Source organism: Pteropus medius, unplaced genomic scaffold (assembly GCF_902729225.1).
Source record: "Pteropus medius unplaced genomic scaffold, Ma_sr-lr_union100, whole genome shotgun sequence".
NCBI classification, from domain to species: Eukaryota; Metazoa; Chordata; class Mammalia; order Chiroptera; family Pteropodidae; genus Pteropus; species Pteropus medius.
The window spans coordinates 3,160,477-3,173,365 of NW_024354498.1; the positions used below are offsets into that span (position 1 = coordinate 3,160,477).

General features: G+C 34.9%; 1 protein-coding gene and 1 pseudogene across 5 annotated transcripts in view; one reads left to right on the forward strand and one right to left on the reverse strand.

The window, feature by feature from the left end:
* The window catches only part of RPS6KA3 (ribosomal protein S6 kinase A3), a 98,472-nt gene that overhangs the window by 45,865 nt on the left and 39,718 nt on the right, over positions 1-12,889 (forward strand). For all 5 annotated transcript variants that reach the window (XM_039852297.1, XM_039852299.1, XM_039852300.1 and 2 more), the window contains 2 exons: positions 5,151-5,267; positions 9,800-9,881. In XM_039852297.1, the coding sequence (XP_039708231.1) occupies positions 5,151-5,267; positions 9,800-9,881 (199 nt within the window). The remainder of the gene's footprint in view (positions 1-5,150; positions 5,268-9,799; positions 9,882-12,889) is intronic.
* On the reverse strand, positions 9,085-9,203 carry LOC120594369 (uncharacterized; annotated as a pseudogene).

Here is a 12,889-nt window from a genome sequence, read left to right on the forward strand (position 1 = left end):
TTTTTGGAACTCGGGCCATGGGCATCAATCTAATTCTCTCTATCACCAAGAATATATTTATTTTATTCTCTGAGCCCCAATTTAGAAAAAGATTTTTAAATTCCAGTTTGTATCTTCAAAGAGATTTGGAATGATTGCATCCATTGGGAGATGGGGAGAAGGGTAAGGAGTGGAGGAAGGTGCTACTGGGAAAAAAATATTGAGAAAAGGAGCGCTTGAAAATTTATTTAGAAATAAGATTTGCCAGAATTAAAAATTCAGTATGAGGGTGAGAAAATAAAGTCAAAGAAGTCTCAGAAAATAGAGGCAGGAAGAAAGAAAAAAATAGTGACATAAAGGATTCAATTCCACACATACAATATCCAACTAATAAAGGAGTTACGAAAAGTGAAACCCTGGAAAATGGACGGATACAAGGAAATTATCAAAGAAATGTTAGAATTCCCCCAGAGGTAAAGAATTCAGGTCTTTGGATTATAAAGGTTCACCAAACATCTAGCATTATGAGAGAAAGAAGACCCATATTTATCTCACTAGCATGGAATTTCAGAAGTACAAGGATAGAAAAAATTCTTCTTAACACTTTCAGAAAGAAAAACCAGGTCACCTATCAAAAAGTGTGTATCAGGCTAACATCACCCATCTCATCAGCAGCCCTGGCTGGACCAATGTTAGCGTTCCAAGGCAAGATTGTTTTTATTCTACCTAGCATTTGGTACCAAGCCAAACTATACAAATGTGAAGACAAAATAAAGACATTTTCAGATGTGCAAGGTTCAGAAAGTTTCCTTCTACATCACCTTTCTTAGGAAGTTACAATGTAGTAATCTAAGAAAGACAAAAACATGAGAAAATGAAAATAGTAGGTTCAACTAGGAAAGAAATATCCCAAGATAATAGCTGTGCAGCAAAGGCTAGAGAACAACCCGTCCCAATGGGAGGGCAAGAGAGGGTTCTCAGAAGAATGGAAGGTATGGTTAAGGACTAAGAAAAAATTAAGAATAATGATTAAATTAACCTTACCATAAGAATGATGGGGGGGCGGGGAACTGTTAGAAACAGTAAAAATAGAAAACTATAAGAGATTCATGGTCCAAATAGAAATCAAAGTTAAAATGTATCATTAATTTAAGCATTTCATGAAGTAGTATTTTTTTCAAGTCCCCTTGGATTGTCCTGGAAATCACTGTTATAAGCCCATATAAAAGGAAATTTAATATATTTCCTAGCCTTCATTTGACCAATATGTTGTCATAAAAATGTGGCTGCTGTTGTATAGGCTTTCAGCTTTTCAGCATGAAGGATTTGGTTGTGGTTATAGGAGAGGATGTTAATTTTCTTAATATTAATAAAAATGTAAAAGTTCAGCTAGCAGCAGGTAGGGGGAGGTTTGAAAGAAAGAATGTCTGGGCACTATTAGCCCCCTTTTATGAAGTGGCGAGTTAGGCTTCTATCCGAAACTGATAGAAAAGACAAGAGGTTTATGTTAAAGTAATACAATTATCAGATAGTGGAGAGGAAGATGAAGGAAGGGGCATAATATAAGTGAGTCCCTTGACTTTCTTATTTTTGTCTTAAAATTAAGGAAATAATCAAAGTGCAGAAAACTAATTTTTTAAAAAAGCCTAGGTATAAGGGTGAGATTTGCTTTTCATCGTAAGTGGTTCTGTCACTGATTTGTTGCCCATGTGCATGTTTGTATTAATTTGGTTTTAAAACCAAAAAAAAAAAAAAAAAAATTAGAGAACGGGAGGTAATCCAAGTTAACAGGCTATGTGTAGTAAGAGAATGTTGGGAGATAACACCAGATAAGTGGTTGAGGCCATATTGCAGAGGACCTCAAATGCCAAGGTGAAGCAGTACATTTAATTTGGGAAAACTTGGAAGAGTTTTTAAGCAGTCTGTTCGTATGACTGGAACTGTCTACTTTCAGAAAATGAATTTGTCAAGAGGAATAATTGGACTGGCAGTGGCAGAAATAGATATTATGAGTAACCAAGCTAGTTTCAGTTTTCTACAGGAAAGGTAATGAAGGATGGTACTTTGATGATGCTATTGGAGATAGAAAAAAAAAAAGAATGAAAGGTATTCCCAGTACCACATGATTGATACATAGTAGGTGTTTTAGAATATGTTTAGTGAATGAGGGAATCAGAGGGATTTTAGTAACTTGTTTAACATGAGAGGAAAGGAAGAGTAGACATTAAAGATGAAATCTTTCTTGTATAGTAACTGCTATTTATTTTGAGATTCATGGCCTGATGGCAGTTCACACTATGGCAATAAGGTTTAATCCTGTATGCTTGCTGCAAAATGCAAAACATATAATTCAGTAATCCTTTCCTGCCTGTGTCACATCTTTATTTGTGACAGACAATTGTAGTAGATATTTCCTATAAAACATAAGATGACAAAATATAGCCTAATAAGTCACATCCCACTTACCCAAGAAAAAAAGTGGTAAAGCATATAGAATGTTACAGAGTATAGTTTTTCACAGCCTCATTTAAGGGCACAAATGACCATTAGATTTCAGTTAGGTTCTTGAACAGATAGTTTTTTCCATAGGAGGCTAACTGGCACATGCTGGAATCCAACCCATGAACTTGGCCTCATGAGTTCAAGTCTGTAACAGACTAATCTTCAGAGTGAGACATGATAGCACTTTGGAGTATAGAAAAGAAAGAGGAGAACTTCTTTATAGTTTCATTTCCATTTATAATGTATGTATAATTTAGTAATACAAAAAGTACATGCATATAATTTTTAGGCCAATAAGTATATAAATATTGAGTATATGCTAAATTTTTTTTACTGATAAGGATGTGCTACCAAAAGTTCATAGACCACTTCTCTAATCAGTTTAGCTAACTGACCCAAAAGATACAGACCAGTTACAAATACCAAGGAAATAAGTTTGTATGCTCCTGTCATTGATTTCAAATGGAGAACCACCAAGAGCCTCTGACAGTCTCAGTGTAGTGTAATGCCAAGACCTTTGTTTTAGAAGTCGTTAGAGGTCGGAAAACCTGGAATTGAGCCCTAAATCTGCCAGTTACTGGCTTGTGATCTTAATCTCTTTAAACTTCAGACTGTAGAGTATTCAAACCTTTTTAAAAGATCTGTCAAATTTCTAGTGGTGAATGGAAGAGTCCATAGAGAATTCTGAAATGTTTTTGCTTGCCCCGGGGTGTACCCCGCTGCGTTATTGTCAGCCCCCTCTAACACTGATATGTAGTCAAAGACTTGTTGTGAAGCATAAATATAAAAATGAAAAAGCACCTAACCCAGGCTTGATACATGGTAGGTGCTTAATATTTGCTAGATTTTAATCTAGATATTAATCAATTACACATATATATGTTCCTTGAAAGTTTTTTTTTTTTTTAAAGAATTTGATGATTGCTGGATCATATGGTAGATCAAATAAACAGAGACCCATGGACGTGGACAATAAACTAGTGGTTACCTGAGGGTAGTGGAGGAGGGGGGAAGGAGGGAGGTAGATGGAGTAAAAGGGGTCAAATATGTGGTGACAGAAAGAAATCTAACTATGGGAGGGGAACACACAATGCAATTAATTAAAAAAAAAAGAATTTGGTGATTTGCTTCCTGTCTTTCCTAATATAGTTACAAACAAGTATCACTCTCAAGCCCTTACATACATTGGTCTCCTTTGGAGAGAAGGGGCTCCTGGGAAGGCAATAGAGCTGAGTCAGCTAATGGTTGATTCTCCCTTAATGCCCACTGTAGAGGATTGTTGTGAGACTAAAAGGAGATAGATAATGCATGTGAAATTACAAAATAAAAGACTAAACCATATTAAGGGGGTTGTTTTACTTTCAAAGTTCTGGGAGAGAGTCCAAAATGATTAAGCTGCCTAAGCAGTAGTAGGACAATCTACAAATGACATCTTCTGTCTTACAGAGTAAAATGGTGGGCTTGGGTTCCCTTTTTGTCCTCTTACAAGAGCTTTTTTTTCCTTTTACTACCCATTTACAAAAGCTACAACATTAGGATACCCTGCTATATCTTTTTGAGAAATCTTTGTAATTCCCTATATTGCCAGCATTCTGTGAGTGTCTCAGAAAATGTTAATTGAGCTCAAATTTTTATATGGAATATCATAGTAATAAAAATAATTGTTTATGTATAAGACATTTAGATTCTGCTAATAGTACTTATGCACTAGAAAAAATAATATGGTAGGCAAAAAGAAGAAAAGATAGTCTGACAGGTTTATGTTTCTGGTATTGTTCGATTTTGTTTTACTGTAGTTTTTGGCTGTAACATACAGTATGTGTCTTGATTAAATAATGTGTATCTAATTTGGTGATCTCAGAGTGAAGAAGTAATTGAAATTCTATGTAAACTGACATTCATTTTCAACCTTTCTCTTCTGATAGCTTCCCTCGGATATACTGAAGCCTCCATTGTCTTTAAAAATCCTTCTTTTAACCCCGAGACCTTCCACTGTCCGATTATGCTGAATAGTCATTTTTTTCTGTCTAATCTTCCATCCAAATGTTGTCTTTTTTGATTTAATGTTTGAAGTTATTTTGTTTTGCAATTTTAGAATTATTCCTTTTCCTCCCTCTGAGGTCTCAGGTAGTCTTAGAAATAGATCATAACTTAGATATTTAAAACAGAATAAATTTCAGTATACTAACTCAGATGGCCTTGCTAGGGGTAGAAATCTCCACTTTTATCCTGGGTTATTTTTCAACTCCTTTCACCAATAAACAGGGTTTTTGTGTGTATAGCATTAGGTCTACTTAATAACAACCACATGTCAGAGCACAGCAGATTACTCTGATCTGTTTTCAGACTTCTTTACACTCTCTACCCTCACCCCATAAAAACTATTCTAATTATCTCCCATAAGAAGACTTGGAAATACTCAGTGCTAATGTTATGTAGAGATTAAATTGGCCTGTGTGGTAGGCTGGTATTATTCTGTCTCTGACATTTAACTTGAAAGTATGTTTGCTTGGCATGTATTTTCTGTTTACTTGGTGGGTTAGTAAAAGGTGATTTGTGTATGTTAATCTGAGGATTTTTGATATGATACACTAAATTTATATTGCTTGATTAAAAGCTGGAGAAAGTGGCTCTAATTCTGTTTTCTCCCCTTATATTTGCATCAACAGGAAGAAGGCAGTATCAAAGAAATTGCAATCACACATCATGTAAAGGAAGGACATGAAAAGGCAGATCCTTCCCAGTTTGAACTTTTAAAAGTATTAGGGCAGGGATCATTTGGAAAGGTAAGTTGTGAGTATGTGCGTTTTGAAAAGTCTTTTTTTGGAATTCGGGTATACTTCAGAAAGGGAACAGAAATATTTTATGAAATACTACCAATTTCCTTACAAGCTGTATTTTCTGTTTTTACATTTTTCACCATCAGTAAGTATGGAAAAGTTAATAAAATCATTCAAACGTACATTGAAAGCTTTTATAAATTGACAGTATTCACTTCATATTTATTTTATCTTCAAGACTACAGGACCTCTCTAATTGCACTTCTTGAATGGTGAAAAGTCACAAAATATTCCTTTGATACACTGGCCTCTTTTCGAGAATTCGTGTAGAATTAGAAGGTGCTATACATTATAACAGTGCATCTCAATCTTTCCTCCAGAGCATCCCTAATACCAGCAGAAAGCGAATGGGTTCTTCCAAGGAACTAGGGTGGGGGTTATCACTACAAGTATGAAATTCGGGGGACTTATAGCTTACCTTTAAAATGAATGCAAAGGTTGCATTCTATCAATGATATCTGTGTTTGTTTTAATATCAAAAAATATTTTCCAAACACCAACTAAAAATTGCTCTAGCAGATGTAACATCTTTATCATTTTCTTCGAGTATTCCTTGTTCCCCTGCTGCACACCTCAGGAGCACTTCCTGTACTCCATTTTGAAAAGTACACCATTAGAATTACTACTACTTGGTCTATCTAGTCAGTTTCTCAGCAAGAGGAAAATTCTGAGATTGCATTCAACTTTCACATTGCAGTGTTTCCTTACCATCTCTCTGTAAGGAAATGTTCAAAGATATCGTGCTTTGCAAGCTCCAAAACAATACCAGTTTAATCTCTCTTGTGTATTTTAATGTGACTAGTTAGCAATTCTTGGCTAACATAGGTAATTTGTTAGAACTGTTAACTTCTTTCAAACCCAGATTCGTGTTTTTAATCCAGATATAGATTAAGTAGCCAGTAGAACATGATAGTTGCAAGTTTGGGCTCTAGGTCAGCCAGACTTGGATTCATTTTTTTTCTTCTACTTGTTATATGTGCTTGAGCAAGTTATATAACCTCATAGAGCCCCGTTTTTCTCTTCTAGCCGGTCATTAAGTATTGAAGTTCCTCAAGGTTCCATTTTAGGCTGCCTTCTCCTCACTCTATGCTCCTTATTAATTAATTATTTACTCTATTCCCACTATCTTAATTACAACCCATATATGGCCAACGTAACAGATTTATATCCCCAATCTAGATCATGCCCCCAAGTTCCGAACTCTGTGTACATGCAGCTGGTTATTCTTTTCTCTTCACATTGCAAAGGCAGTTTAAACTCAACATGTCTAAAACCAAACTCATGATGTTTCCCCTAACCCCCACCAAACCTGTTCTATTTCATATTTCTCTGTCACTATGAATAGTTAAATAAGCCAGAAACCTGGGAGGCATTCGTGACATATCCTTCTAGTCCTCCCCTTCCCCCCTTCCCCAGCCCCCCACCACCAACAGTCTGACCTGTCAATAAGTCCATAAGATTCGTGAATATCTCAAGGCATTGCCTGTCCTCTCCTCCACTGCCACTCCTCCATCCAGTGTGTGCCACCACCATTTCTCCCTGGCCTATTGAAGGAGGCTCCTTACTGCTGCTTCCTAAATTTATTCTTACCTGAAGCCATTTTTTACATGACAGCTAACTTGAGCTAACCTTATGCTCCACCCCCTTGACCCTTTAGTAGACTCTCTTTGCTTTTAGGATAAAGACAATTCTTAAGATGGCTGAGGAGCCCCTAGGTAGGGCCCCTGGCTATCTCAGCATCACTTTATATACTTTTCAGCGTCTATGTTCTGGTCACATTGGTTTTCCTTTTAGGAAGTCCTTTAGCACCAGGCTCCATCCCACTAGAAAGCCTTTGCACATGCTGTTCTTTTTGCCTGAAACATTGCACCCCACCACCACGCCTTCCTTATCTGGTTAGCTCTTCTCATACTTATGATCTCAAAGAAGTCATCCCTACCATCCCAACTAGGTCATATTCCTCTGTTTTACTCTCTCAGAATATTATATACCTCATCTTCACAAAACTCACCACAATTGCAGTTTTTTTCATTTCTATAATTATTTGTTTATTGGCTGTCTCCCCCATTAGACTGAATGTTCCATGAGTGCAGGGGCCATGCCTTGTACTATGTCTCAGCATTGAACTGGTAGCACAATACCTAGCATGTAATTCTGGAAAGAATTAATGAGTAAATAATAGTCCTGGCCTCATTGGGTAGTAGTGAGCATTAAATGATATAAGGCCAAGCACATAGCGTCTGTGAAATTGTATTATCATGCAATGTATATGGATAAGCCCAAATAGATGGGTTTATTTCTATACAACAGATTTTCAGTGAACACACCATTTAAGTTTCCAGGAGTTAGCGTGCTTCTCCTTTTATTTTTTTTAAATACCTTACTATAAATAGCAAACATTAAAAATAGGGCGTCTCCTTTCTTACTCATCCTAAAAAGCTACTCCAAGCCAAGGAAACAGGGATGACCTGTCAGAGCCTAGAATAGCTTCATGGGGGAGTTCGAAAGGTCAGAAATTTTCTGGTCGGGGAAGATCCGATGGCATCTGGGACTGCTGCTACTCCTGCTGTGCTTGCCTTGTAACCAAAGGGACCGCATTAAGAGCGCCCTGAGCAGGGGCACGAAACTGGATAGCTGGCCGGTTCTTTGTCTCAATACTTCCATTGTGACTCTAGACAAATTGTTTAATATCTCTAAGCCCTAGCTTGGGCAGCTATAAAATAGGCATTATTTAGTAGGCTTGTCTCCCAAAATTATCATGATGATTAAAATATTAAAAATGCTTGTGAAGGTCCTTTGCAAAGTAAAAAGTGCTGACGAGTGTTAAGACTGTGCTTTCAAAGAAGGGTAAAGAAAGTTTGGAAACCACAAGAATTTTTCTTGTAGACTGGCACAAAGAAGCTTGATTAGGGAATCTTAAGAATGAATAAATATCAGATAAATCCTAATTACCTTCACCTAATTAGAATTTATCTGTTCGAAAATATTAATCTCTGATAACTTTCAACATTTGAACATCATTCCCTGTTTGGGACCACCCTGATTAAGAATGCTTTTCTCTTCCTAGGTTGGCTCACTGCTAACTGACTGAAAAGAACTGAAGGGTGGGGCATGGTGAAGGGGGTGAGGGGCATGATTTGGGGAGAGGAACACACCCTGCATCAGAGTTTCTGTGCTAGTGGTGGTGCGCTTCACTTGATTTGCGGTCATTGCCCATTGCCTTTGGCACAATTTCTCAAAGTGAGGAACTCTGCCGTGCACTAGAATCTGTTGAACAAATCACGTTTATTTTGTGCTAATAGCCTGACATGCTAATGCGGGTAATGGAGAACTGACCCTAAAGTTAATTCTTGATTGTAATTGCTTCTCTTCCCATCTGTGGCACCTCTCAGTAGAGAAAAAGAGTTGAAATTCAGGTCCATTTAGCAGGTCTGTTTAAAGGTTTGATGGAAAAGATTATGAAACTAATGGTCAAAATAAGTAGAAAAGATTTATTGATAGTTTTGTATTAGCCGTGTTATAGCAGGACCATGAATTGTTTAGAGCAGGCTTTATTCATTTTGTATAAATCCCACATTATATATCAAAAGGAGGTGAAAATATTTTTTAAATGAAAATGCTCAATAACATACCTGGGAATTATTTCTTCATATTTAGGCATATGTGATTATTTGATTTTTAAAAGGTGGGGAGTCAAAGTTCTTAAGTTACATTAAATATTTGTGAATAAGTTTCTTTAGTTTTTTGTTTTGTTTTTTTTTAATACCTGCAGCACCTGGTATTCCTAGGTGGTCTCCCATCCAAGTACTAACCAGGCCTGACGCTGCTTAGCTTCCGAGATCAGACACGATCGGGCATGTTCAGGGTAGCATGGCTGTAGACTCTTTAGTGTTTTTAATTGGTTTTCCCAGCAGTGATAAATTTATGTAGTTTTTTGTATAGAGGAAAGACCATTCATCAGTGAATAGTTATATCAACAGAGAATTATAATCAAAGGGAGCTCCTGTATAACAATTTTTATGGAATCAGAAAAGGTTTTGTTTTGTTAAAGAACAGAGTTCACAGCTGAAACTTATTGGATTTCGTTAACCAATGTCACCATAAAAATAAATAAATAAATAAATAAATAAATGTTTTTGAAAAGGCATAGTTATCACCACCTGTGTTATACTTTAAACATGTTAGACTTTAATTACTACATAGTTTAAAGATTTTTGTTTCTGTCTTATGTTACATGCTCTTTGGAAACTGGCAGACAACAAAAAGGAAGAAAGAAATGTATTCACTTATATTGACATCCCAAGTTATAACCACTGTTTACAACTCATTGTATTTATAATTGATACATTTTAAGGAAAATAGTTGATCTATAATATATCAGAATCTAATAATAAACTATATTATAGCAGGGGTCTTATTTTAATAATGGTATGGTTTGTGACACTTCATAAAACTTATTTTCTTTTATTTAAATGCAGGTTTTCTTAGTCAAAAAAATCTCAGGCTCTGATGCTAGACAGCTTTATGCCATGAAAGTGTTGAAGAAGGCCACACTGAAAGGTAAATGCTGCTGCTAATATTTGTAATGTTCATGTAATATAAACAAACTGAAAGGTCTCAATAGACCTCATGTGATTCCTAGGCTACTGACATTCTGAATCTGTTCCTGTTACAGTGTTTAAATTTAGACTTTCTTTTAGTGAATTTTTCCTATTGGACTAGGAATCATGTGAATCAACTGAAGTTACCATGTTATAAAAAAAAAAAGTATAAATTCATCTTGGGCTTTAGGCATGTAGAAGTTTAGAAGATTAAAGCTAGGTTGCATTCATCTTCAAATTATATAGTTTTCTTACTGTTTTACTGGATGCAAAATAGATTTTGTTCTAAGGACTTTATTACTTTGACTTCTGGTCTCCAAATAAGTTTTTATTCCAAGCCTCTGATTTTGAAAAACCTAATGTAAGATTTGGCTCTTATAGGTAAACAGTCATTTAAAAGAAATTGTATATAGATTTTAAAACACTTAAATCTTCCTTTTATTTGATAGTATCAGTTATTTTACCACATAACCTCTAGTGGTTTACGTATGGATTCCTAACATCATTTTTTTCCTCTTCAATTCACCTACAATTTCTAAAATTTCTAAAATATTCTGGAAGGAACATTGGTAATGATCATTTATTATTTCTGGTATTATTCTTCCCAATTAGTCACCCACTCTGGATATTATCATCATTCCGAGAAATTTTACCCTGCTCTATAAATCGTCCTTTGCTTCCTTTCTGTTGCTACCTTCCTTAAATGTATTTTGTTTCTTTCCTACCTAGTCTCTTCCTCCTGGCCTAGTACTTCACTTGATTCTTGCTAGGACCAGGGAATTAAATTATATCCTCAGTGCCCTACTTCATATCACTACTTTTATAACTTTATACTCATGAATCCCATTAGTTATAAAACTGCATAGATGGAATTTATATGAGAGTTCATTTGTAAAATCAATACAAATAGTTTGTTTTCATGTATTTAACATGACTTGCGTTGTGCATAATATATGTAAAGGAAACTGCAAAACTCTGAGAAACCTAAAAAATACTAGGAAAGGAAATAAATTCCCAGTTCCTTTTAGAGAAAGCTAACTGTTGTTAAAGAATCTCAATATTCCTCTAGTCATCCATTTAGCTCCGTATCCTCAAGATTCCAGTTGCATTTTTCTTGAAATATTCAAAATTTCATTTGAAAAGCATATACCTCAAAGAGTATTCTAAACAAAAGAAGAATGAGAAAGGAATAGCTCTGTCAGGTTTAAAGCTTATTTAAAGCAGTAATAAAGCAGGAATAATACAGTCATACAAATCAGTGGAACAAAACAGTACAAAAGTATTACATATTAAATTTTAATGTATCTGTTGCAAAGATATTAGTATTTCTCGTGCTGTATGACCAAGCAGGTATACAAACAATGGGAACTTAAATAATGATTTCATAAATTTTGTCCGAAGTACTCCTGAGCAATTGGGGAAAATTAGAGTCTCCTCTTAAACCCTATACCGTGATAAACAATAATCTAACTGAATTTTATAACTTAACACATCTAGAAAACTTCTGAAGCGATATTGGGCAAATTACAAACAAATTGACAGTACAAAAAAACTTAGTCTTTCATACAATGAAAAATGGTACAAATAGGAAATCAAGAAATTGTTTGCCTCAAACATTACAAAATTTTAATATACAGAATTGATTAAAGAGCTCTTACTAGCTAAATCTAGGACAATTTTAACATTTCAATAAATAATAGCATTGATAGATTACAACCCACTGAATAAAATAAGAACCCACAAGTTAATCCATAAATTAATGGGGAAGAAGGGAAAGTATTTTCTTATGGTAAAATTCTAACTAATAAATGTAAAAGATGTGATTGAGTTAGGAGTTCTTAAGAAATAACATTACAACCTCCACCTAAAGGATTTCAGAATAGATTTTATGCGAGGGAATAAAAGAAATAATCTTTGGAAAAATGTTCTGTTTTGCTGATAAACAAATGCATATAAAATAATGAGTTATCATTTCATATGATGGCAACATAAATTGGAAAGCAGTTTTGCAATAAGTACAGAGAGGCGTATTGCTGCTAAGTTCACCTGAGGAAATAATCTCAAAGGAGTTCATGCACTTGAAAACTCTCATTGTAACATTATTTACAATATCGAGAATTTAGAAATTACATAAATCTTGAAAAATAGAGAAATGTTAGAAAATTATGGACTACCACTTAATAGGATATTACTTCAATGAAATATTTTAAATATAATCACAAAAACAAACTTAATTAAAACTATGTGAACAATTATAACAGATTTGGCTACTGTAAGTATGTAAAATTACATAGATAGAGAAGAGACCATAGAAAAATGAAAATATTTGACTTATTGGAATTGCAGGCTGCTTTATAATTCTTAATCTGTCCTTAAATTTAATTTTTATCAAATTAATTGCAGTGCTTTTACCCAGCCTCCTCCCTATCCCAATTCTTGACCCCCAGAAGCAGCAACTTCCATCTCTTTAGCTGCTGCTTTTGCCATTTACCTCCACATTTATATTCCAATTCTTATATTCCAATTCTTTGTTTTCATTTGGAGACATAATCTATGTCTTGACTTCCTAACATGGAAGATTAGGATTTATTTCTCTTATACTACTCCTCACACACCACTTCCCTTTTCATGTTTTGTTTTCATTATTACAGCTTTATAAAAATTGTGTTCATTATTACAGATTTATAAAAATTGATGCTAGCTGAGCCAAATAGTATACTGGAGTCACATTTCCTTCACATCTTTGCTGTGTTAGATATCCTTTCCTAAATTCTTTATCTACCTTTTTCTCAATTTACTTTCTAGTTTTGGTGGAAACACATTATCTAGTAAATACCTCAGAAAGGGTGAATGGATGGTAAATTTTTTGTGGCGTTGCTTGTCTGAAATGCTTGATGAACCCTCCCACCCCTCATAATTAATTTGGCTGGGCGTAAAATTCTAAGTCAGACATAATTTTCCCTTAGA